This window comes from Phoenix dactylifera, chromosome 5 (genome assembly GCF_051530095.1).
Source record: "Phoenix dactylifera cultivar Ajwa chromosome 5, Ajwa_hap1_PhDact_Kaust_v1.1, whole genome shotgun sequence".
Lineage (NCBI taxonomy): Eukaryota > Viridiplantae > Streptophyta > Magnoliopsida > Arecales > Arecaceae > Phoenix > Phoenix dactylifera.
In genome coordinates, this window is record NC_143194.1 from 29,177,773 (window position 1) to 29,205,228 (window position 27,456).

Below are 27,456 nucleotides of genomic sequence, written 5' to 3' on the forward strand. Positions count from 1 at the left end.
ATATCCTAGAACGGTACCTGTTTTAGAGCTATATCTGCTGAGATTTTGTTTTCCAAAATACTGGCCGTCTAGTAGGCTTCCCCCACATTCCATTTTGGCCAAGAGAAGCAGAGATGCTCATGATCGCCCCGGGCCAGACCACCATTCGCCGCACCGCCCCCGCCCGCCGAACCTTCGCCGTCGCCGTCCGCCCCTACGTCACCGCCACCGAAGCTCCCTCGACAACTCCACCGCCACCGAAGCTCCCTCGACAACTCCACCGCGGTCGGCTTCATCCGCTACTCCAAATCCATCCCGCCCGTCTCCTCCCTGCCTCTCACCCTCCCCAGCAACCTCCCCCAGTTACGAGACACCGCCTTCGCCACGGACTTCTCCGACAAGCTCCGGAGCCTCGCCTCCGCCGAGTTCCCGTCCAAGTTACCAAAAGAAGTTGACAAGGAGGTCTTCCTGACGGCGAGCCTCAACCGCCAGGACTGCTGCGGTAACTGCACCTGCAAAGGGCCGGACTCCAAGAGGTTCGCGGCGTCGATGGACACCAGTCCTTTGTTCGGCTGCCGATCTCGATTCTCCAGTCCCACTACTCTGGGAACCGGACGCTGCTCGAGGACTTTCCAGAGAGACCGGCGAACCCGTTCGACTACACGGCGAAGACGGCGACGGGGACGAACATGAACGCCGAGCATGGGGCAAGGCTGCTGGCGGTGGCCTACGGGACCAGGATGGACGTGGCGCTGCAGGACACGAGCTTCATCAGGCACAACTTCTTCGTGGTGGGGAGATGTTGAGCAATTATGATTCTGTAGTACTACCCTGCCTTGCTTCTGATTCTGAATTGAAATCGAGGTTGTCTTGATATTGATTGAGATCGGAAAATGGCATGGCCTGCTAATATAAAATTAAAGCCGACGTTTGATTTTGCCTCTCTACATGGATGTGACTACAGAATAGCATTCCCTATTCGTAAAAAAAAACGTGTTTCATAAGGTTATAAAGTTGAAGACTAATCAGTTCTTGATTGCATTTTGCTAGATAAAAGGCGATATTAAGCAAACCACAAAAATCATGTCAACTTGCACAGAAAAACCCAACCCCGCCCCCTCCCGAAACCAACCAAGTGATCATGTAGATTACTTCATATCTGAAGCATGGTCATTGTACAGAATTTCTTTTCCTGTCAAATATGTAGAAGCACGCCAAAGAAAAATCTTTATTTCGCAGCTGTTGTATACAAGCGAGACACCTTTATGACAGTACCCAGCTGAAAAGGAATGAATAATATATATACATCACTGGAAGCTAGTTATGACAAAAGTGCAATAAAAAAGAGGCAAGTTCACGCACATGTGCCAGCAGCCATGATACTGAAGCAAGTTATGAAAGCAGCTCGCCATTAATGTAGAAACAAAACTATGGGATTTACAATACCAAATATGAGGCATCCCATGTATAGACTATTGCATTAAAGAAGGTGATCGGAGGTTAATAAATCATGCTATTGACTGAAGGGAACAAATAATGTCATTCTTTATTGTCAAATCTCTCTGCAATGATAGGACGAACATCTTCTGCATCAACCAGGGTCTCGAGGAAGGGAAGTAATGAAATCAATGCATGGTCTGATGGGTCATCAAACCAACTCTTAATAGGTATTCCATTATTCACTTGCAACTGAAAAACCTGAAATCATGAAACAATAAGGAGAAATAAGATGACTGAAATTTTAATGTTTGGAAATTTGTTGATGATACATCACTTTTCGCATCTAACATGATGCTAGTAATCAGAATGTAAAGGTGCATGCTTATGTGTGTAATACATTATGGAGGAAGAGTTTGCTAATGACACTTTAATAAGCTTGGACATTCTCATCTAAACGATATAGAATCCAACGAAAAGTAAGGGGGTCCCTCGTCCCTTCAAGTAGCATCTTGAATTTTAAATGCAAGATCCAATAATATAAGGAGATTTTCAATTTGACAAGGTGTATCTTTTCATCCAAGAGAAATTTGACACCCTATATGGGCAGCTTTTGCAACATCATGCACAAAGTTCTATATGACTTTATGAAGTAACTGATCTTTAATACAATTATGACACAAGAGAGATACCTGCGGAGAGTTATCAATTATGGCAACTTTTGCAAGGTCGACACCTAGAATGGTCAGGTCTTTTGTATAGCTTCCATCAGAAAATATACATGATTCACGATAGATGCGCCTGGAGATTAGCTTCCTATCTGGATCCAGTATATTTAGTAATTGTTCAGCATAGATGCTTTGGCTGGCTGTGAAGATTACAATCTCAAACATCTGAGAAACTTTCTCAAGGAACGTCTCAAGGTAAGGCCTCTTTCTTACATATACACTGTGCTGTTTCATGTTAAAAAAAACTGGAAAGGTAAAGTCAGCATCATCACAATGCTCCAGGGTAGAGTGGACAAGAGTTTCTGCACGGCAAAGAGAATTGAACATCAGAAACATTTTTTTTTTTGAAGCATAAAATGCAACTGAAATTTACAGCAACTCTATGTAGTACGATAAATTGATCTTTCCAAAACTTGAAAACACAAAGTCAAGATCATCAAGGACATTAGAAGTGAAATGTTATACAGATTTGGTAAAGATTAAAGAAGATGGAAAGAATATTTCCACAAGTTGGAGAATTATAAAATCAAAGTAGAATTAGAACACACACAAACCTCATAGGGAATGCATTCATTTCTTCTGAGAGCTCCAAAAACAAGAGATAACCAAATAAGGACACACACACACATAGAGGCATGGACACATATAGATAAATGGATGAATATATACATTTATCTGCATGAGTGTAGACATGCATATGTATTAAATGCATTTAGTAGTTCTAACTTTTGGTATTGCCTCTTGCTAACTAATGATACAGTGATTATGATCCACATAAACCCAACTTTAATCATGGATGGTCCAATAGGCACCAGTCAAATATTTGGTCTGATTTATCTAATATCAAATCCAGCAGTCAAAATTCTTTGAGGCATGGGACAATATAAGATAGATCAAATCCAGCAGTCAAAATTCTTTAAGGCATGCGACAATATAAGATAGATTCATACTGCACAAGTTCATTCTGTGGTCCCTCTCTTGTTCTCCCCACCCTCCCTCTAATTATGCATGTAAGTATGTGCATATCTATGTACAATAGGAAAGCATGTCTCCATATATGCATGTGTGCATGCATACATGTAGTTATAGATGCACATAAATATCAGACACAGTGAGCCTGTGAACGTAAGCTAAGTGTGGTAGAGATTGATTAGATGTGGTAAAAACAGTATGCATCTATAGGATTTCTAGGCACCTTTTCTCAGGTTTATTTTTATAAATTATGTATCAAAAATTAAAAAAGAACCTTCAGTTCAAACAAAATAGGCCCATAACTAGTGTCTAAACAAAAATAAATAACCAATCAAGAACTTAGATGATCAGTTAAATTTCATGCATGTAACATTCTAACCAAGAAATCTAATTTCTGTACTCTGCAGATAACATTTTGCAATCAGCATGAAGGATGGCAAAAAAAGAAGAAAACAGGCACCAGAACTTCAGGGGCAGCAATGTGACCTACATGGGCTAATAAGATATGATAAATTACAAGCATAAGAGTACTCAAGAAGCCAGAAGGTCTTGGAAAATCAGAAAACTAAAGGAACATTGGGAGAGTAAAAGTTAAGATGAAAGATTTTTGAAAAATGGAAAGGGAATAACAGATGAAGTCACTAGCACGATCATGCGGTCTTCCATGTATCACATTGAACAACCTTCAGGAAAAATCAGCCATTGGCCAACATCACCAAAGTAAGAGTGACACAAGACATCCTTTTCCGCTGCAACAACATCAACCCCAAAATTCAGTCAATTACAAAATTTTTAAAATCAGTTTTGGTTTCCGTTTGGCCCCCACCCCCCTTGGTGCACAATAAAGTTTTGGTTTCGGCAGTTTCAATAAAGTTCCAGTTCAACAGTCTCACTCGGAATTTCGGCGCTTTGGTAAAAAAATCAAAAACATCCAAAAAATTGAAGAAAAAAAAAATTGAAACAATGCGACACTGTCAAGTGCCAAGGTCAGCCTCTTGATTCCTTCCCAAGGACTTGCATATAAATATGCAACAATCGCCACATAGCTAAGTATGCACCTCTGTTGATCTGAATACAATGCGACACTGTCAAGTGCCTGCAAGCAACCCGACCTTTTCCCCAACGCTCATGCGCAGCTTCATGGCATTAGCATAGACTCCTCCCAAGAGTGCTCTACAACCAAGCACCTCTATGTCAATTCCTACCCTTCGCCCCACAAGCCAAGCACTGCTCAACTAGAAATAAGCAAAATACTTCCGTGCCACAACATATCCATGTTGCTACAATTTGCAAGCCACCGCATTAGCCTTCGAGAATACATAAACCAAACCCACATAACATGACTATGCAAAGCCATTGGTATGCATGCGGATTATACTCAAACCATCCTTTAGTGTCGCTTAGCTGAACCATCAAGTCAACATGCCCCACAGCATCTTGAAGCCACGGTCGACTGTGCACATCCAAGTCCTCGTGGGTTCCACCATCCAAGCTCCCCCACAAGCTCTCGCAGCTCAATCTCAGCCTTGCATCCTCAGCATGTCTTCCCATCCACAACCATACTGCTCAACAATGTTATGGACTATTAACACATCGCTACGCACTGCCACAATCCTTGAGGTCCAAGGTATATCTTCCAACATTCTTTGTCCATAGCCTGCTCACACATCATTATGCATTGTCATAACAATGGCATGCAAGTCTACCCATCAAGTAAATATTGTCGATAGACAAATCCTTGCACCACACTATATTCTCCGCGACATGATCTGCTTGGTCACCCTTAATCCTTCTCCCAACTCTAAGGCACATGTTCTGATCAATATTTCATTAGGCACCATTGTGCTCCACAACCAAACGGCTCCTGTGGATCTTCATAGATATCACACTCTACAATGCCTATAGGAACAGACCCTTGCTCGACTAGTCCCATATCACCTTTACACTCCACTACAAAGATCAAGCATGTATAGGGTAGCCCGGATAACTCCCTAAGCTAATGTGACCAGCTCATCCAACCAACATTACCCCGAATGCCTTCAAATGAGACCAACGAGGCATGACCCTGCCTTGCCTCGTAGTTGTGCCATGGCAGCATGTCTTATAAGCCTACGGGAGTTGGGAATGCGTCCATAGCACCATGCCCCTCCTAGATCCATGAGAAATTCTCGAGTATCCATATGTCTTGGTGGTCCACCACCATGTCAAATATCAAGATCTGAGAGTCCCCCGACATATTGCACTACGGGCATGCTACACCATGGCTAACCATTGCCTCCTTAATACCCCAACTAGGCATCCCACAATCTCCACCTAAGGATTCCAAAATATTGAGAAGCATGGCAACTCTTGACACACACAAAACCCTTTTGTTGCCCATAGCACCATGCCCCTCAATCCATGAGGAATCCTCGAGTATCCGCATAAGTCCTAGTGGTCAGCCACGATTCCAAAATTAAGCACTGTGAGTCCCACAACATGTTGTACCATGGCCATGCTCTGCCATGGCTAACCATTGCCTTCTTAATATCCCACGCAGGCATCCACCCAATCTCCACCCTAGAGATTCCAGAGTATCAAGGAGCATTCCAACTCTTGGCATAGACAAAACCCTCCATCGTATTGCACCAAGCCCATGTCGGCACCCCCTACAACAAGCTTAAAACCACAGCTCTGACACACCAGCAAAGCTAACAATGCACGAGGGGGCAACTATACTTAAAAATTCGGGATTTAGTTGGTCTATAGAATGTTAACTAAGAAATCTGGTTAAGATTATCTACTACTTCTCTATGTTAAATTTCAAAATTTTTATTCAAGAAAGGATTAGGAGGTCCTATTCAATTTCAAAAATCTTAAAGTTCGTTAAACATGGATAGTAATCAATGGAATCTATTCAAGATTCATTCCCCTAGCAACTTATCTATTGCCCAAAATGGAAAATAGGCCTCAAGGAAGAAGAGGAATATATTTTAAAGAAGACATCATCTGCTAGGTTGGATGATTTTGGATAGAAGTATATAGGAAGGTTTCTCAAAATAATATAGAGAAAATAATTTAAGACGGTTTACCATGTGCAACATACTTAAGGGGATACCTAAATGTTGAAGAGCTGAAAAGGAGAAAAGGGCCAAATGACACTTGGAGATATGTATGGGAAATGAATCGATTCCCTAAAAAAAGTATAGAACATAGACAAGAACTTCTATAGTAGTCTTGGACATAAAACAATAATTTAGTAAAATCTAGCTAGCATTAACAAATATAGAATAAGGCTTTGTTTATGTAATTTATGGCTTTTAAGATAAAGATCAAGCATGACCACATGTACATATAATAAAAAGGAAATTGCATAATTGAGAAAAATATTACATTTTTTCATGTTGTAAGGGTAAATGCAAAGATCTAAAACAATCCTTGTAGCAAGCAGTACGTGACGCTGGGTCAGGGAAGTGGAGGTAAAAACCAAGGTAATATATATTATAAGTTGTCAAAAAGATTTGAAAATGAATTAGGCTCAACAATTATAGTTATGGATTTGTTTAAGGCTAAAGTTTGCCCTAGCCTTCTTTTGATAGTTCGTATTTTTTTGGTTGCCCGTGAAAAAGACAAGTATTGAAACCTTTCTTGCTTAACCCTCGCTTCTGATGAGGAAAAGTAGTATTAAAAGGGGAGTCCTAAAAGATATAAATGTATAAAACCATGGATAACTAGATTTGTAAGAATTTGCACTTGTAATCTAATATTTTCCAAAATAATATAAACCAATTATTTAGTTATAAATAAGGTTTGCCGTCTCGATACCGAAACCTGCATGGATACCATGCTAGTACAATATCACTACTTAAGGTCGGTTTTGCATAATGAGACTCCCTATGTCCCCATATCGAGTCTCAATTCAATACCAGTACGGCTTGAGATGCTTGGTACGGGCATTACGTACCAGTTCAATGAACCTTGGTTATAACTAAATTGGCATTTATGAAGAACCCCCTAAGCAAATAAGTGGACATTGACTATTCTGAGACCCAAAAGAATAAAAAAAGGAAAATGTAAATAGTCCAACAAAATATAGCAGGAAAATATATAATTGAAATCATATTAATAACACATGCAAAGAGACAAGAGTTGGAGGCAAGACAAACTCAAATAGATTTAATTACTGAAAAATAATGCAAGCAAAGTATGGCTTCAGCTTACCATCCAAATCTAGTACAAGGGTAACAGACTTCTTTCTTCCTATTTCCTTTGGTAGAAAAGCAGGAGAAATGGGCGAAACTGCCTCAGATAAATCAGGTAAATCTGGTAAACTTTTGAAAAATAATTGTGGATCAAAGCATTCTGCTTCTTCCAGATTATAGCTCGATTCAGTTTCCTGATCAGATGAGTTCAATTGATGGATTGCTAGATATAAGCATGAACCATCTGACCTCACTGCAGGTTCTTCAATCGGATCCTGATCATGACTAGTAATAGTTCCCCCAGTTTTCTCGAAGAAGGGCAGTATGACATAACTATCCTGTTTGTCAAAAAACAAGTCTGGTTGCATGTATACATAATCTGGACATGCAGTAGTTACTCCATCAGAAAATCCTATGTCAACATCAAAGGGAGAAGCAGCAACTTTCTCAGATGTATAGAGATCCCAAAAATTGGCAGTTTGAACTTCACTTTCGTTACAATTCCCATTATCTATGTCATTGGCAATCAGGCTAGGCACTTCATCATGCTCATCATCTCTAACTGCAAAAGAGGGACCACTTAGAAAAACAGACATATTGAAACAACCAAAAATTATTAGCAGCTAAACTCTGGGTATTCCAAAAATGTTATTTCCATGACGATAGCACAATGACATGATATGGGTGTTGACGAACAGCTGATAGCTCAGCTGGTTGGTATCTCCAAGTCAGAGGTCTCAGATTCAAACCTGAGGTGGTGAATAACCACCATTTTCTCTCCCTCACACACACACACAAAAAGATAAGACATGGGTGTTAAATGTAAATTTCTGATAGTAATCATTATCAAAATTCTAACAACAAAAAATATAATGAAAAGCGTAAAAATACACAAGTTTCTATAAGGGACAACTGTAAAGGATTAGTTGCATGAACATCAAAATTTAGTAAGGAAGGCGATAGAATTTGACTAAAAAAATACAAATCAGAGAAGTTGCAAAATGCATTTTAGATTGCATCATATTGCTCTAAATGATGGACAGCAAAAATCATTAAGAACTCCCTTTACATGCATAAGCATACATAAAAATATGCAGTCCCCAGCAAGGGGTTTATGTGTGCAATTGGGCACAACCTAGAAGGCTGAAGAAAGATATAGTCTCATCGTAAGCATTTTCTCTCAAATGCTACTTTCTCTTAGACCTCATTTATTCACAGATTTCAAATGCTTGTATAGCATATACTTTACATGGAATGATTAGTAAGATCACTCTTTATATAGAAGAATTAATTCACCAAAATCAAGCAATTCTTAATTCTGATCCCACCATAAATGACTTATAGAAATTAAATTTCCGCAAATTGGGAATGTAAGGGACACTTTATCTATCATTATATGACATGAAAATAACACCATGGTTGTGGTGCAATCTTGCAACAGCAAGAATATTGCCATGATTGCCACTCACTGTTCCATGAGCGATCCAGCAAATATAACTTCCATTCACTTCAGCTCACCTCTTTCTTCAAGAAGAATTTAGATATCTCATCTCTCATAAGTGTACCTTATAAACTTCAGAAAAAAAAAACACATCAAAAAAACACATCATTAAATGATGATAGAATTGTTAATATTTTTTTCTTTTTCTAAAATTTACTATAACTAAAATCCCTAAACTTTGTAAATCGTAATTTCTGTTTCATCTCAGCAATATTTTCATTCATGTCATATGTCTATTTCTATTGAAGGACATATTCTGGACATCCAAAAGAAACTAATGCTGTAACATAGCACCAAGTCTTGCACATGATGGAGGAAATAAATAAAATTGATTATTACTTCACTAATAAAAAATGGAAAAATAATGATTTTCAGCATCAAAGGCCTCAAATATGCATTAAAGATATTAGTTCTTCACAGCAAAGCTGAAATAGATAAGATAGATTCAATTGCAAGAAATGACAGTGTTAGGAACTCTCATCTCGAAAATGAATTTTAGTGTTTATCCTCATTCTACCTTTTTCAATTTTATGAAGATACTAATTATAAAATATTGAACTCAAAATATCTGTGAATCTTTAGACAAACTTCTAATTGGATGAAAGATGATAAAATATTGAAGTTGATCAATGTAAGGAAGAATGAGGCTTCTGAATGGAAAGGAGCATGCTTAGTATGTACCCGCATTACCGTGATTTACTGGCTTGAACTGAGATTCATTGTACTCAATAACTGGGGAGAATAGGGCTTCTGAGATTGGTCGGGATGTGGAAAATTGTGAAGCCTGCACATAGGTTATACATTTCAAAAACAAACAAAAGAAGTATGCTTTCCTTAATATAGATAACATCTCAATCTAACAATCTTAAGATGACTTATCGAAAAGAACTAAGCATCATTTCTTTCAAAAAATTATTATAGGAAACAACTGTATAGAACTTTGTTGCATTAAAATAGAGACAGGCAATACACATCATAGCTGAAGAATTAAATCAAGATAATGAACACACGTCCAAACAATTATAACCATGATAGTAGCCAAATGATTTTGGAAGAGTCCTTGTTAAGACATGAGTGATCATTTATTTTCGTGCTTACCAGTCAGAATTTCCGAATTTTTGACATTTGAAACTTCCTTAAGACAATTAACCTTTCAAAGCATATGGACCAAAAGGACTATGGACAATACCATGCCATGTCAATGTTTGACACTCACCAGTTGAAGATGTTGCGCATAAGATATTAACACGTAAGGTTTTATCAATTTTATCAAGATACAGGCATGATCCCATGTCCAAGTTCCATGTTGGATTTCAAAGACATCTAGGCACCTGTCAGCCTATCACTTGCCCAGGTGACAAAGGTCACCATTCTAAGGTCAGTGCCTCTTTGTTGAGCATGACTGATAAAAGCACAATTGTCATTGTGTTGCAAGGTGTCACAACTAACATGGAAAGATCTCAGGCACAAGGAATCTGCTCATTTAGCTATACCATTTATTGGGTTGCCATGGATCCTGTTATAGAAGAGTACCCAAGGAGCTTCCTTTTTGTTTTTCAATTGCTATTAAATAATGTATTTTCCTCCCTAAATCCAAACCACTGAATTTAGAGTGACATGATAAAAATCAACTCCAACCAACACAAACACCTCCCCTCCCACTCTTCCTTCCCCATCCCCCTACTCCCCCCCCCACCAAAAAAAAAAAAAAAGAAAAAAAAAATCAGCCTGTGCACTTTAATGGCCTGCTTATGATGATTCTGATAAATGGAAAATTAATGTGAGCAGCCTATTCTAACTTGATACTTCCATAAATTATGAGTCTCATCATGATGTGAGCCAGCTCATCACAACTTGATACTTCCACAAATTATCACTCCGATCATTCAAGCATACTTGAAAAAACTTTTTAAAACCTTAATTGTCAATGGTAAAGGACTCTAGAAAATATAGCGTGGAAGCACTCTGTGCCCGTTTTTTGAAGTTGACTTGTAAATGGAGTCCTAAACTCTAGCATGCTCTAGGATAAGCACTTGAGTATTTGGAGCTTCACAGGAGCTCAGATTTGCAATATTAGTCATAATTAAACACCAAGGAACCATGTGACGAAAGGAATATGGTTGCTAATACACTGGATGTACCCAGCCAGGATATACTGAGTCGTTCAGAACCAAGAACAAAACCAAGCATAAAACTTGAAATACTAGTCCCACTGCAACTAGATTTGACTAATCTAGTTTGACCCAGCCCCTTAATATCCTAGCAATCTATTAATAAGAGGGCTAGTTAGATTCAAGCTTTCAGACCATTACAAAAATCACAAAAGGTGCAAGCCCAGCAAAGCTGCATATGACCTAGCTCCATGGAATCTCCAGATGCAAAAACCTGCCATGCCATATCCAATAGCCATCTAGGCGGACAAAGAAAATAAACATATAATATCTTATCAAACATCATCTTCCAAATAATATCAGCAAATAATATCTTATAAACAAAAAATATCTTACAAATGTTTGTTACAAACATTTTTTAGTTAAAGAAAACCATATATTATGGTATGCCCCTGTACTAACACATGATAGACGGCAGGAGTCAGCTCAATATACCTGTACCATGTGTCAGTACAGAGGAATACCGAGCCCCTGGAATGTACCAGTGTTGTGACCGGCATGTTGGCACTTAACCTTGATCGTAACATTAAAGTTACAACCATGACTTATTCATCAATATATTCAGGATTATTTCTCACACATGTATGCATGCATGCATACATTTCTACATGCATGAATGAATGCATACATACATAAATGCATGAATGCTTATGCATATGTGCATACATGTGTGCATACGTACATATACACATGCACACCATATGCAGCGCATGTAAGTCAATGCATGCATATATACATATGCACACAGTGTGTGCATATAAAGCAATTCGAATATCATGCTGCCATCACAAAAATAAGAACATAATATTATAATTGACAACTCAACCACTTTTTTCTTGGCTTTTGGAGCCTGACAGAATCTAGGTATTGGCCCTAATTTTGTAGAATCTCATTACTGTTCTTCTTGATTTTTAGAACTGTAAGTTAAAGCATGAGAATTACAGATTAATATAGGTCCCCAAGACTCTTCAGTACCTAAAACAGTAAAATTTTTCACCTAGATGTGGCTGAATAATATAATCTCCGAACTAGTTGATGATGGTATTTATAATTCACAAAGCACAATATGGTTAAGACAGATACCACAAAATAGGAAGCAGATATTATCATACAGCAAATGTAGAAATCTAAATAATAAAAACATACCACAAAATAAAATTGTACCTTTGTTCCAGTGGATGCAGAATCAGCTGACGCTGAAACAGAGTTTATAAGTTGAGCAGAAGCATGAGCAAAGTCGTCACTGGCTTCAGTTCTTTGAATTTTTTCACTCAATGTCTCGATACCTAAAGAATCTGCATTAAGTGGACATTAAGAAATTTCACTAGGCACGATTTACCTCCAGAACATAGCTTTAAGCCACTAACAACGGCAAGCAAAAGGCACATGCCCAGGATACATATTTAATAGCCATAGAACTTGTTACATAAAAGATTTATGCCAAGCAAAAAAAATGATTCATATAAAATAAAGACATATCTTGCATTAAGAACTTCATACTCAAAAAAAAAAGCCTATTATGATCAAAAAAAGAGAAAGTAACATAAGCAAACTGTAAAATAAACACTCAAAAAGATACATGCAATTAGAGAACATTAAGGCATATAAACTAGAAAGTATAAAAGAATAAAGCAGCATAGCAAGAAAAGCTTGTGCATTATGTTAGTGAAGTAATGCAGCAGTGATTGAGATGTTATAATCATGTGCAATGGGAAGAGAGGGGGCCCTAATATCTCGAGGGAATGATTTCATTAGATGTCGAAGGGTAGGAGGGAGAAAAATAAGAAACTCTCATGATATTTGTGGAAGGACAGACTTCTATCGTGGATTCAACATTCAATGGGAATGACTGATAAGGTGATAGCCCAAACATATTGTCACATACCGTCATGAGGAATTTCAGTGGGAATGTCTAGAAATGCTGCTTGTTCCAATGTTTTGACTTGTGATTGTAAACTTTTTGAGATTTTAACTGATTTATGACAAGTATGGAGATTGCGTCCTCCTACACAATCTGTTCTTGATTTGTTCTTCATTTTTAAAGCCGGCATTTGAGCTAGTCTCTTGATATTTACCACAATTTACTTGATAATCATCAACTGCAAAAGAAAACAATGGTGCAAAGTTATATCAGCTTCCAATAAGGTACCTATTTAACTCATGCAAAAAGAAGTATTTATAATTAAAAACCAGGAAATGCTAAAAAATTTGCAGTAGTCAAATGGTGCCTTAGCTTTCCTGAAGAAAATGGGCATACAACATACTAATAAGAATTTTTTCTTTTTTTTCCCTGGGAATAATGGAGGAAGCAGCACTGGTCAGAATTACCTGTATCAGAAACCCGCAATAACACCTCCAGAGATTAGAAGACAGAACCTCTTCTTGAAATGAAGGTGCAACAGCTGGGCTCTTGCCCAGTTTGCTGTATTAATAACAAAGAATACAGTGATTATAAAGGATTGGAAACCACCTTTAAAAGTATGGATAGGATGGATGACAAGAAAGGTGGAAAACAAGAAGAGTGCAAACCCACTAGTCATTGTTACTGAGTATTAACACAGTTGTGGACTGCATTTGTATCAACAACCAGATGTGTTTTCCTTAAGAATGCCCCTGGAGGAAACACGTACAGAATATGGAAATAGGATGCTTTTGGCATGTGTGCAAAGTATCTTCCATAATTAAGAAAACAAGTGTATCAGTGCATGGTGAAGATGTTATGCTCAAAGATTCCCTGTTCTGTTGGATCTGCAGGTGAGCAATAATAGTTTTGCTTGCCGCTGCGACAGATATGACTGTCAATTAAGCAAGTCATTCATAATGTATCATTTTCAACTCACGTTTAACTGGATGACGGTTGTTTAGAGCCAAGCTAGAGAATTGTTTAGCTTGCTCGTGTTCAGCTTAATTAATCTCAACTTTACACATAAGCACAGATACATATATAATTATATATAAATATAAAAAATACAATTATTAAATGAAAACTTATTAAATAAATTTATCTATTAAATATTGATAGAAATATGATGCATGAAGCATTCGTTATGCAAAAAAAAATTCAGCAGTTGAATTGAGATATAAGAACTGAGATTAACTCAAGGAATAGAAGCCCACAAGGGACGTCGACACACAATTATCCCATAAACAAGCTGTTCATGAATAGCTCAAGTTTGGTGGAAATTAATAGATCCAGGCTTGAACTTGAAAGTCAGACATCACAAGCTTGTCTAGATTATAATTAGAGCAGGCTTAAAGATTTGCTAAGATCACTCAAGCTTGACTCAGTTAAGACCTAATGCATGGACAGAGAAATGCAATTTGTCATATCTAAATTGAAATCGCATTCTATAGATTTTCATTTCTGGTTTCTTTGGTACTGCTTTGTACCAGTCACATTTGTATGCAATATATATCAGACATCAACACACCTGAGAGACAGTCCAATATGTGTCAAATACTTTCTACGAATATCCATCTGAAAGAAATGGTCTCTAATATGATGTAAATACATTCCAAAAACATCCTTAGAAACTTTTTATGGGTCATCATGTCATATGTCAAGATAGTTAGGAAGATAAATCTGCATCCACAATTATTTAAAATAAATAAACCCTCTTTGAACTTCCTCAACATGGTTTGTGTTTGAACAAACACAAACAACACAAACCTCGATATATACCATATCTAATAGTTCAACAAGTAACAATAATATGTCTATTTCTTTCTCTTGTATACTTACCATATCATGCCTTATTCTTTAGTATCATCACATCAGCATATCTTTGTGCTTCATAGACAGCAAACTGCACAAAATCCAAACCTTAGGAACTGCAATCTTCTACCTAGGATGCAGAATCTAACTTATTCACCTGCATCCTATGTAAATAACTAAAATCTTAATGATGACAACATGAAATAAGATGCAATCTAGAAGACCACTTTATTGTTTCTATTTTAGTTTCTTTCTTGTATTTCCATGTTTATTTCAAGGTAGAAAACATTAGAAGATTTAAGTGGAACTTCTTTTTTAACATTCATAACTTATATTGGCTCTGAGATAATTAGCTTATTTGGCAAGCTTAAATTAATATTATTTAAAAAGAAAGCTTAAATTAATTAGCTTATTTGACCGCTGAGCAGAGTTTTGGACGTTCAACCATCTCACGTGCAATCATGTGGATGTGCATGAAAGGAGCATGAAAAAGAGTAGTGGAGAGTAATGAATTGAAAATCCTCACATGAATGGCACATGTTTAGAACTAGTTTGATATATGGAGACGGATGAAAGAAAGGCCAGAACTAGGAGTTTGCCCGAGAATACATGGAAAAGTTGCATATGTTAGACTCACAAAACTAAGTTGGGCCATGCATCTTTTTTCACTTAAAAGAGAAAAATCATGCCCTTTGTAGCGCTACATCCTAGATGAGTTCTGTTAACTTTTTAACCAAAATTAGTGACCTGGAATCTACATTATTGATTATTAATGGTGTTGGATGAGATGTTTAAAACAGTTGATTCAATAATACAACCTCTACACCTCATCAAAAAAGAATAACAACATCACTATTTTTCTAGGAATCAGAATGACAGCATCAGCATTTTAACTGCAACTCCAACCGATGTTTGAATTGCCGGAGTGGGAACTAACGATGTCGAAAGTGATAGCAACTTTGATAAGGATGATGATATCAATGTTAAAGTGCTTTTTTTTTTCTCAAGCTTTCTATCTGTCGCCTTATGTCAAAGACCATGTTCAAGACTTTTAAAGTTCTGACTCGTTTAAGATCTAAGTATATGATTCCCTGGAGTTATATTCTTATGCCCTTATATTGTTCTCTCTAAATGTGCTTCGCTGTTCTACTGTCAACTGTTTTTACCACAAGCCCCCTAATCCCTGTGGAAATATATATTGGGTTTAAGAAGCAACTAAACCCTAAATACTCCATGATAAGAATGAAGCCTATTAAGACATGGTGCAGCGCACAAACTTATCATCAATCATACAACATACACATAGGAATAGCTTAAAGCCAAAGAGTATAAAAGAAAAAATATCCTACGATATTCAGGACGATGTTGAAAAAAAAAAGAAAACACCACGCAAGCTATAATTTTTAATCACTTGTTGATTTTTTCCTGACTATCCTCTATAAATTCCACATATTTGTTTCGTACGTTAGACCTCTGCTTTATATAAGGGAACCATTTGAATTGAGACTGATACAAAGACATCTTTAGGATCATATCTCCGATGGATGGGGACATAACTTAAAACCATGAAACCATCTTTTTGTGGCTTTCCCGTTTGACAGATAGATAGATTAATTAACTAATTAACTTGAAAAAATCAACCAAACAATTGATTGATTGAGAAGGAAACAGAAACTGGAAAAGCTATCAAGATCACAAGAAATCAGCCACAAGAAATCCAAGAATAACCGATAAAAGTAACAATAACCGCACACGGAAAATTCAAATCTAATTTCACGATCAAGCAGAGAAATAAAACCAAGAAGCCAATCTGATAGCCAAAAAAAAGGTACCATCAACAACAAAAAAGAAATTGAAGAAACATAGAAAATCAAAAAAGATGCCATTCGTTATTTAATTTTAAAAAACAAAACGAACTGAAGAATCCTATTCGTCAGGAAGCACTATTCTTTTGCTGCCCGGCTTTGTGCAGTAAATAATCAGAAAGGAAAACCCTCCAAGAAAACTGATCTCATGTAAAAGACTCCCAAGAAAGAAAACTCGATAAATTCGCTCAAAAAATCATAAAAGAAGCACAAAGTCCCAGCCCAGAAACCAAGAGCGAAGAGAGAGGAACACGTCAAAGAGAGAAACAAAAAGGAAAAAGAAGGAGAAGACATACAAGCGGGCGCGGTGACGGCCTAGCTCTCCATTCTCGCTCTCTACCTCGCTCTCTTTGGGAGAAGAAAGAGGAGAGAGAGGGAGCAGAGAAAGGCGGAGAAAAGCGGAGTCAAAGATCCTCCGTGGGGGGTCATTTATTAGGCCCGTCGATGGTTCGCAAAGACGGGGTAAGCCTGACGACCCTTCGGAAAACCCCACGGACGGCCAGGATCTGATCTCGTTCGGTTCGCCACTGCCGTTCTCCGACGACCCGTCCAAGTCTGCGGTCCGCATCAGCATTCCTCGCACGTGCGAGCAGTGGAAGCAAGGGCCTCCTGAAGACACGCGTCGCTTTAGAAACTCAGCATTCAGTGATCGGAGACGCGGTTCGCGAGAGCTGGCAATCATGTAACTTGCAGCAAAATGGTTCTTTTTTTTTTTTCTTAATTTCCAATGTTTCATCATCCATCCCAACTTAGATTAGAGCGGAATTATTTTCTAAGACCAGCCACGATGACATCATTAAATGGGGCCCATCCAATCACAGCAGTTGTGCCTATCACGGACGGCCGTGATTGAAAGAGCGACCCTGGTCCAATGCAGGGAATCCGAAGAACTTAATGATGAATTTTTACCGAGTAAATTTTTGACCGCCAGCTGTTCCGGGTCCACCCAAAATAATCAGGCGTGGGGTTGACGAACTTTTACGTTTTGACCGGTTTGCAATGGAATGTGTTTGGTTCAGACATGGCTCCGGACCCAAAGTGTGATGAGCAGTGCACCGGCGAAATTATAAGTCCTTGCTCTACTTTATAATTTCATTTGCTTACTGAAGATAACCATTAACTTACTATTTAAAATCTAATATATTATTTGCTGTCCCTACGTAATGATTGGACAGGTGTCCTTGGCAATGACTAGTGTTTGAGCCGGGTCAAGGCGCCAAGCAAATGCTTCAATAAAAAAAAGTGTATGTACCTGTCAAGCTTTGAGTTGAATCGATTGATTTATTGAATTAATTAGATAATTATTTAAAAAACCCCCCTTAGTTCAGTGTGCCAATATCGGACTCATGTTAACTAATAAGCCAGAGCTTAGATTCTGCTTCACTATGGCCATGAGTAGAACATGTTATAATTTTGGTTGCAGATTAAAGAGTCTGGTTTGTAATTATTACTAAGTTATGGTTACTTCAGTATGATTTGGATGCCACTAATTTATAATACATTAAGTCTCTTAACATATATGGGTACGGCTGAAATCTTACAGTGATAGAAGCCTTACGTACTAGATTATTTTTTTGTTTATTTTTGAGATTGTTAACACTAGTGGTACTCTACTTTATTACAATTACAAACAATACTACTTGGAGCTTAAACCAAAATATTGATATTTAAGATTTTTTGTGAGACATGAAAACTCCAACACATTATTGATCCTAGTTCTCGCATGCTGGAAAAAAAATATTGATTCTGTTTCTCGCACACTTGAAAAAAGTTAATGATTAAAATATTTAGGAACTTGCTAGATTATTGACCAGTTATTTGCGGGCGTAGCTCTGCTAAAATTAAATTTTTCTTATGATATTTGCTTGATACAGTGAACTTTCCGCTTCTCCATTAAGCTCATGTATGGGTGGTTCTATATACACCCCCCCTATTGCTCAGGACACCCCCCAAAAATTAAAAAAAAATTAAATACTCTCTACACCCCCCCATTTGCTAAGGACACCCCTAAAAAATTAAAAATTCCTAAATTACCCCCCACCCTTCCCACCCCCTCACCTAAATTGCTCTCTACACCCCCCAAACCCCCCCCACCCCGCTCTTCCCCTCCAAAACACCCGCCGGCTTCTCCCTTCCGCCCAAAAAACCTCGCCTCAAGCACCTCCCCGGCCATCTCCCGAGCAACGAGCACCTCGCCGGCGGAGGAGGAGGGGGGAGGCGGAGGAGGAGGACGGGGAGGCGGGGGGAGGCGAAGGTGGAGGTGGGGGATGGGGAGGAGGAGGAAGGAGGACGGGGAGGTGGGGGAAGAGGAGTGAGAGGAGGTGGCGGAGGAGGAGGGGGGAGGCGGAGGAGGAGGACGGGGAGGTGGAGGGGGAGGTGGAGGGGGAGGACGGGGAGGTGGAGGGGAGGAGGGGGGGGGAGGTGGGGGATGGGGAGGAGGAGGAAGGAGGACGGGGAGGTGGGGGATGGGGAGTGAGAGGAGGTGGCGGAGGAGGAGGGGGGAGGCGGAGGAGGAGGACGGGGAGGTGGAGGGGGAGGTGGAGGGGAGGACGGGGAGGAGGGGGGGGAGGTGGGGGATGGGGAGGAGGAGGAAGGAGGAAGGGGGGGTGTACTGAGAAAATTTCAAGGGCAATATGGTAATTACACTAAAGGTTAGTTTGGGTATTTTCTTTTTGGTTTTTGGGGAGTGTCCTTAGCAATAAGGGGGGTGTATATAGAACCACCCCTCATGTATTACACTTGCTGAACCATTCGCACCCCATATACTAAATGTTCGACCCCTTATATCACTTGAAATTGAAGGTGGCACACCTTCTAAATTTTGTAACTTGTATATGTTAAAGTCAAAAATAAGCCAAGTCGAGATTTTAATTTTGAAAACTTCAGAGTCCATTTAATGTTTCTTTTATTTTCTATTTTTACTTTCAAAAATACAAGAAGAAAATCGCTAGAGTGGACAAACATGTACCATGATCCATGAGGTCTGTTTGTTTCTAAAATCATTCATTAAACATTTAGATCTTTGACAAACAAAATCTTCCACTTTCAAAAAAAATAATAGTGAGGAATGATTCAAGTTTCATGCAAATACTGTCCCCAACCTTGCTGTTGTCCACCAATTTGCAGGGAAATAAAAATCCAAAAATAGTAACAATACCTTCAAACTAGATTTAATTTCAATATGAGCTCTAAGATATGTGTTTATAACTTGCCCGAAAAGCACTCACTTGAGGTGACTCCTAATTGTAGTCATGCTTGTTTTGTTTAGAAACTTACAAATTACAAAAAATTTATCGTAGACTTAAAAAGCAGTTTGAATGAGTTGATAAAGCTCAAAATAAGCAAGTATATTCGTGATTTTAACTAAGAAAGTTTGCAATACAAGTATTTACGAAAAATTAAAATAGGCTAGGGCTCTCCATAGATTAAGAGTTTAATAACGGATATCCCTTGATAACTCATCACTTTGTTATAGTGATCATGACATGGTTGTTACGATCAAAAAACCAAAAAAAAAAAAGACTTTACGTATCATAGACTTAGCTGAAATTAGTGAATGTTGTCCTCAACTCTATACGTATTTATTGGATGTTTAGAACTCTTCTACCAACAAGCATCATTAGCATAATGGACAGAGCATGGAAATCATTCCAATGGGATAAATCCAAATCTTATTCTAGCCATTTAGTGGCTACCGCATCGACGATTTGAAAAAAAAAATGTTCTCAAAGTTTAAGATTGTTAGCATAATTTTAGGGATCACGTAACAACCTGCATCACTCATAATATTTTTCTTTATCAGCGTGATTCTGTATCAACCTATATTTTTTTTTTTATATGGAGTTTGTACATAAGTATATATAACCTCTAACAGGTACCAAATATGGCGGAACAAAAAAATAAAATTATTTTTTCTCTTTTTTTATTTTTTTCTTCTCCTACAAATATTTTAGGTTCGGGATCTATTCTTCAACAATACCTCCCTCACTGCCTATCCTAGAAAAGATAAAAATGATTTCCTGGTTAGCTCTCAGTGACAAGATTCCATCATCAAAGAATCTAAGTATCAGTGGAGAAGAAATCCAGCGTGTCCATGCAATTCATGCTCAGAAGCCATAGACCACTCACTGCTGAATTGCACCTATTCTGCTAGTTAGTTTCTGGCTCATCCCTTGCCAAATTTCAACGCCTACTCTCCCATCTACCAATGGTCAATGGAGCCTTGTTAGCATCTTGGATCTCTAAAATTCAACAACTTGGACCACTAAAAGCCTGCGATAGATTTGTAAGTTCTGCATGCTAGTGTATCTGGAAAAGAAGGTAACGGAAGAATTTTCAAATTAGAACCCCCCCCCCAGCAAGTTAAATCTTAACGTTATTGGAAGCCCTCTCAGCGAGTTTAATTTGGATATCTATAGTCCATCTTTTCATATTTTGTCAAAGCTAAGTTTAATATTTCAAATTGCATTGAATGGAGAAGGGAGAACATTCTCAAATTAGATAAGAAAGCGGGACCAGCTGATTGCTTCTAACTAGAAAAGACTCTATCTTGAGGGAGATTCATGGACGATGATCGATTGGACACGGAGAATAGACCGTTACGGAAATGGCCATCCGTTGATTAGTGAGATTCACAGACTGATCAGAATGATAGAGTTCTTTCAAGCAGTACATATATTTCGGGAGGCAAACAGAGCTGCAGATTAGATTTTTTCTTTCATTGCCGGGCACTCAGAAGATGTTATCTAGACCACGATTGTTGATATTCCTCCTTCGCTGTATCATTTCTTTTCTTTTGACGTGGCTGGCTGTTCCACGTAAGAGCTATATGAATTGCTGTTTAAAAAGAGAAGAAGAAGGAGGAAGGAGAGAGAGAGAGAGAGAGAGAGAGAGAGAGAGAGAGAGAGAGAGAGAGAGAGGAGGAAAGACTGTTTACTCAGTGATTCAGAAAATTCTGCTCTCCTAGCGCAGCTAGAGCAATCTGTGCTCTGCCAAGACGGAAGATTCCCATCAGAATAAACTACCATCCTGGGTTCATCCCAATTTTTCTTGACTTTTGACTTTTAAAATTTTCTGAGATCTCGGGATCTGGTTTTCTTTTACGATGCTGTTAACCACTAAACCCTAAGTTACTCTCTGATATCTAGAATGTTTGCTGGATCGTACACAGTAGCACAGACGGTGGATATCAGCCGTTCATCTAGATAGACACAATCTATAGCCGCCGTCTTCCCGTGTCCTGTTATCGGAAGGGGAAAAAGGGTAGGCTCTGAGAAGCGTGGGCGCCTCTCTCTCTTCGTGAAGCGCAGAAGCGTCGGCGGAGATGGAGCCGCCGAGGAGAGGAGGACTGGCGATGGTGGTGATGGGCGGGCTTGTTCTGGTCGTCCTGCTGTGCGGCGCGGCGGAGGGGTGGACGGGGGAAATCCACGGGAGGGTGGTCTGCGATGTGTGTGGGGATTCTTCCATAGGACCAGAAGATCACGTCTTGGAAGGTGATTTTGGTCTTATCCATGATTTTTGATCTCTGATTCTATTCTCCAACTTTATCGTTCATATCTTATTTTCTTTCAAAAAAAAATGAGATTTTTTTCAATTTTAGGTCGGGAATTTCTTTTCTTTTCTTTTCATGTTCGAGTTCATGGATTTCTAAGGCAGTTGATGCTTTCCAGCAATTTATTGTCTATTTGTTTTGTTGTCTGATTCTACTTCTGTCTTCTTCATGATCAGCAGCCATGGAAATTCTTTTTCTTCGTTGCTTAAATTTTTTGATTCATACATCCCAATTCCATCTGTCAATTTAGTGTACTGATGATTCGGAGTCAAGAAAACTAGAATACTAAGTAAATGATGGGAAAACGGGATTATTTCACAAAGGTAATTGTATGAAATTCTATTGCAAGAGTTGAAGTTTTCATTACAATCGTCGAAGTTGTAAGATGGAGATCAAAAGAACATACAGTAAATTTGGTATTCAACATAGTCAAGAGAAGTATAATGCCAAGTAAAAGGTGGAAAAATACGGGATTATTTCATAAGGTAATTGTATGAAATTCTATAGCAAGAGTTGAAGTTTTCGTTACAATCATCGAAGTTGTAAGATGGAGATCAAAAGATCACACAGTGAATTTGGTATTCAACACAGAAATATAGAGCACTGTCTTGTGTTGGAGCTTGATGAATGGTAGAATTGGCAACCGATTCCCATGCAGAAGCGGGGGAACAAAAATTCTTGTATAAATAGATGAAGTGGATGTGCCTAGGGAAATACTTTAGAGCATTTTCTGTGGTGTGCATACATGTGGATGTATGCAACAAATGACAAAACAAGAAACTATAGAATTCTTACCAAGAACTTATCTTGTGATTATTATAGCACTAGATGGTGCTTCATGAGACGAGAGAGGCTGAAAGTGTTGAGGAGGTCATTATGACAGATGCAAGATTCATATCACGTGTTGTATCCTAGATAATGATTTGCAACTAAGAAATCATGCACCAAAAATATATGATATGATAATTCTATCAAGAGTAGTTGGCTAGAAATTTTTTGAACTCACTATGATTGTGCCTTAAGATTACGATGGATTTCTCTGTTGGGTCTTGCAGAAATATGGATTTTGCTATCATTGGAAAGTTTGATGTTTTCAAAATGCCTTATTTGTTTGTTCTTCTTGTTTCTTTCCGGGAAGACAGCTTAGAAACACCCTACTTAGATAATAAATTACATTCCATAATTCTTCTTATGTCTTTGGCCATAAAAGGAGGAACAGCAGAAGTTGCTCTCATATATGGTGACAGGTAATGAGTATGATTTCTTCTTTCCTCTTATGGATTTCTCTTGATTGTCTGTAACTCTAACTCTATCTGCACTAAAGGAATTACCTCAGATAGTGGAACTGATTGCATTGTTAGCTGTGCTCAATGGTGCTTAATTTCTGCACAGAAATATGAAATGAAATCAAATTTTAAACAAGATATAAATAATGGTTATGATATCTCTGCCTTCAATATCAGATTGGTAGTTTAACTATATTATATTAGAGGAAATATCAAGGATACTCACCTTAGGATGAGTTATGATGAACATCGTAGTTAGAAAAGTGCTAGGAAGTTCCATGGACATACCAGTGTTGGGAAAAAAATTGGTAATAAAGGACTTGCTCATGATCTTTGACAGGACTGGCTTAAATATTTGAGTTTCTTCAGATAATGATATACTTTGCATATTAATGATAAATTTTTGCAGTTCCAGTGAGTTCCTTCTGACTTTTTGATACTGTAAAATAAGTTTCACAACCCAGAAATGCCATTCTTCAAATTGCATAAATAATCATGAGAAAAACTAATGGCAATCTTTGTTAGGCGATTTTAAAGTTTGATGCATTAGGGTCTTGCATTATGCATTAAGGTCAATATTATCAATGTCCTCAGCTTGATTAAGAATTGGAGATAGCCTCTTGACTTTTGAAAAATGCATGAATAAATGCCCAATACTTCATCCTCAGCAATGGTCTGGGCATCATATATTGATATCAATCTGATCATCCTGCTCAAATTGAAATCTAAATATCTTATAAAGATAATGAACTCATCTGTAGTTCATGATGGTCTCAAATCCATCACAGTTCATATTCATATACCGAAATAGTTATTGCTAAGAGTTAGGTGTTGGGACAATTGAAAGGATATATTTGTCAGCCAAGATAATCATTGTCATTATGTTATGGCTAAACACATTATAGTGACTGATATAGCTAGAGAGAGGCAGCTCAGCCAAGGTAACAAAACAATTAAATGAATGATTTGAGGTCATAGCGGCCATGAGGCTTGAAGTGGGCTTAGTTCTACTGATGTTATTTTGTTTTATTCTCTTTTATATTGTTTTATTTTATTCTGAGAACCACTTCTTTGCTCTCATTTGGATCTTTCAACTTATTGTTTTTTCTCCTCCTAAAAAAAAAGACTTATTGTCTTCTCTCTTGGGAAACATATATTCCCTATAAACATCCATAAATGTAATTTGCTTTAGTTGACCTAAATGGAGAAGTTTTATTTCTGGAGAATGCTGTCCACAAATTCACATACAACATTCATCACTTCCAACCATTCATGTTGATCGAAGACAAGTTTTCTGGAGAAGAATCATTACCAAGAGAATATCGGGTGGCAGAGTCTGAGTCATCTTTATCTGCTACAGAGACATGCCATGAGGGTTTTTGGCCATTCATGGAAGCATGAAAGCAAGGAAAACTCTGGGATATGAAAAGAAAAACATGTAAACTGTGCTTTCCCATCCCTGTAACCACTTTTTGGGATTTTTAATACCATCAGAAGTCAGGTCAAAGATGAAACGTGCCCTTTAGTTCTAACTCATTAACTGCTCTATGGTACTTTGTCTGCTCATTTGGTCTTAGGAGTTTCTTGGCTCTCCAATTACATCTATCATAAGTGATAATCATTGTGAATTGAGATACATGACTATCAGCTAGTATTCCTGTTCATGACCATGATTATGTTATTATATCATGCTTTTAGCTAGATACACATGTCAAGCCAACAGTCGGCATGCATTGATATACAAGGATGCACAGCTGTATTGGATATTTTTGTTTTAATGGATAAACGTGTTTTCAAGCTTAAGAATGCATTTTGTCTTTAATAAATAATTTGGGCACTATGAATCCTAATGACAGAAGCGGAGAGGGAAAATGCATTTATAAGTGTTTTTTTGGCCCTCCATTCTTATCTTAATTGCGGGCCCGATTTTTCTTCAGACACTTCTTTGTCAAAAGTTGAGGCCTCTTCATTCTTTATTGTTGCATTTGGAAACATACATCCTACACTAGCAATGTCTTCAGACCAGAAATTGACATAAAAATATCATTATTTAAGAATTAGTTCATGCAAAATCAAATAAAACTTAAAAAATATTGGTTTGGAAAACTACCAATGTCTATGTTTTTGTGTTACTCTGTAACATCCATTATCAATCAGTTGATCAATATGCTATGGTACAGAGCAACAATAATTCATGATAGGTTGGTAGACACCCCGAACATATGGAAGGAGGGTGTATTGAGTACATGGTGCCTCGGCATGGTACATATGATGCATAGTTGTTCAGTATTTGTCTTTGAAGCTCCAATGAGTCACATTCCTTGTGGCTTATTGGAGGTAACCTTCTTCTTGCTCAAGATGAATGCTTATGTTGCTAAGGGACCTAACTTATTTAAGCACCATAAACTCAGAAGAAATTTGTTTTTCACGCAAGTAATGTTGTAGCTTTAGTACCATCTTGCCCTTGTTGTTAAACAGTCCATGGAAGTCAGAAGAACATAAGTGGTGCTTGTGGATGGTGGAAAGGAAGTTACTGATTACAGGAAAATCCTGAAATTTCCCGTCAAGTAATTCTACAAACCGTTTGGTCAAAGTGATGCTCCATTAAAAAAAAAATTTTCCATACCATTGTTTTTAAAATAACTTCACAAAGAGGATGCACACTGGTTAATTTTGAGCACAGCCAAGTATATAACCGCCAGACGCCAGTCTTGGCAAGTCTGAAGCATGATAAAATAGTTACCTAATTTGCTAAATCAATAGTAAATTACAAATTGGTACGAACTGAAATGGTTTGTGTAATATGAAAAAGATGAGCTAGTATAAATTCTATAAAAAGCTATACTCCATTTAATTCCTGTATGCAGAAAATTTTCCTATGTAGCTCCTTCTAACTCCTAAATTAAAAAAATAAAGTGCTTATTTATATTGTGTATATAATTCATCTTGATAGATAAAAAAAAAGTGGAACTGTTATAGCGTTATATAAATCAACAAACATAAATTTTAACCTGATTCAGTAAGCAGAACTGAATTATGAATCCAAGCCTGAACTACAATGTAGATCTGCATGTTTTTTTATCTAAGAACATGAAGGCTCATACAATGTTTCTTTTTTTATCTGGTTTGACTACCATACTGGTTGAAGCCAGAACATATTGTGGGGCCATTGACTGCATGTCATGTTTCCTCAGAGGTTGCTCTTAAGTTTCTTGTGGGAGGTTAATTTGTGCAGAACTCGCAGTATTTTTTCTCCATCATTTTTTTTATACTTATCAGAGTTTTATATGTTTTTGCATTCTTATCTTGTTGCATGTAATCTTCACTGTAGATTCGTTGAGCTGAATTTTCAGCTATTGCGGTTATGTATGGTATCTGTTCAAGGGCTTTTAGGTGAATGTATCTGGTCTCATGGGTCGTTGTCATGTTCCTTGCAGGTGCTGAGGTGGCTGTTCTTTGCATAACTAAATCTGGTGAAGTTATTAATTATCAGGCCTTCACAAACTTGAAAGGCATTTATACAGTGGCAGAGACCATGCCTGAGAGCGATCGGTGGGTGTCATGCTTAGCAAGGCCCATCAGCAGCTACCATGAGCAGTGCACTCGGAAGGGAGATGCCCACTCCGGGGTCAAGTTCACTTACAATTTGCCATCTGGAAACTCTCACACTGTCAGGCCATTCCTTTACAAACCTGTTTCCGTGCCAATGTATTGCAGCTGAAAGATGTACTGTATGTTGGGAAACATACCAGTAAATATATAGTACAAACTCATGTATGTTGGTTGAGTGGAGGAAGAAGGAATCCTAAAGCCTATAGAATATCAAGTTGGTTGTGCATACTTGATGTAACAAAATGACTGGATTTGCTATACCGGTTATCTGTGTTCATTAGCTCCAATTTCTGCTGTCTGTGTTTCTTTTGTCCCCAGCTAGTGCAAGATCAAGATACTCGCGGGGAAGTTGATGCATGGAGACCGGCATGCTGTTCTGTCTTAATGCTGCTACTGATCTTGTGGCATGCGAAAATGAGTTTCTTTCCCTGAATGCAGGATTGCGAGGGAATCATGGA

General features: G+C 38.0%; 2 protein-coding genes across 15 annotated transcripts; one reads left to right on the plus strand and one right to left on the minus strand.

The window, feature by feature from the left end:
- Positions 1–1,181: 1,181 nt before the first annotated feature.
- Positions 1,182–16,995, minus strand: LOC103703360 (uncharacterized). 14 transcript variants are annotated; one of them, XM_088722194.2, is made up of 10 exons: positions 16,846–16,995; positions 14,712–14,775; positions 13,503–13,582; positions 13,298–13,391; positions 12,855–13,068; positions 12,134–12,264; positions 9,489–9,582; positions 7,317–7,859; positions 2,109–2,446; positions 1,182–1,677 (listed from the first exon to the last, which is right to left on the minus strand). In XM_088722194.2, the coding sequence occupies exons 5-10, from the start codon at positions 13,018–13,020 to the stop codon at positions 1,519–1,521; spliced, it is 1,431 nt and encodes a 476-aa protein (XP_088578320.2). In that variant the 5' UTR covers positions 13,021–13,068; positions 13,298–13,391; positions 13,503–13,582; positions 14,712–14,775; positions 16,846–16,995; the 3' UTR covers positions 1,182–1,518. The 14 variants fall into 14 exon arrangements, with proteins under 14 accessions (XP_088578320.2, XP_008784414.4, XP_026658896.4 ...); XM_008786192.6 differs by having other exon boundaries at positions 9,480–9,582; XM_026803095.4 differs by lacking the exon at positions 13,503–13,582 and having other exon boundaries at positions 16,846–16,992.
- A 4,420-nt stretch (positions 16,996–21,415) lies between these two features.
- On the plus strand, positions 21,416–27,285 carry LOC103703362 (uncharacterized). The gene is made up of 2 exons (XM_008786199.5): positions 21,416–22,041; positions 26,824–27,285. The coding sequence occupies exons 1-2, from the start codon at positions 21,873–21,875 to the stop codon at positions 27,105–27,107; spliced, it is 453 nt and encodes a 150-aa protein (XP_008784421.1). The 5' UTR covers positions 21,416–21,872; the 3' UTR covers positions 27,108–27,285.
- Positions 27,286–27,456: the final 171 nt, after the last annotated feature.

What these genes read in the sequence shown, in the direction of transcription:
- LOC103703362 (XM_008786199.5), top strand. Translation starts at nt 21,873, where the DNA reads ATGGAGCCGCCGAGGAGAGGAGGACTGGCGATGGTGGTGATGGGCGGG. An exon ending in AGAAGATCACGTCTTGGAAG is followed by an intron (nt 22,042 to 26,823) that starts GTGATTTTGGTC and finishes TGTTCCTTGCAG; the next exon opens with GTGCTGAGGTGGCTGTTCTT.
- LOC103703360 (XM_008786192.6), bottom strand. Translation starts at nt 13,020, where the DNA reads ATGCCGGCTTTAAAAATGAAGAACAAATCAAGAACAGATTGTGTAGGA. An exon ending in CACTGAAATTCCTCATGACG is followed by an intron (nt 12,265 to 12,854) that starts GTATGTGACAAT and finishes CACTTAATGCAG; the next exon opens with ATTCTTTAGGTATCGAGACA. An exon ending in AGTAAATCACGGTAATGCGG is followed by an intron (nt 7,860 to 9,479) that starts GTACATACTAAG and finishes CCTCTTTTGCAG; the next exon opens with TTAGAGATGATGAGCATGAT.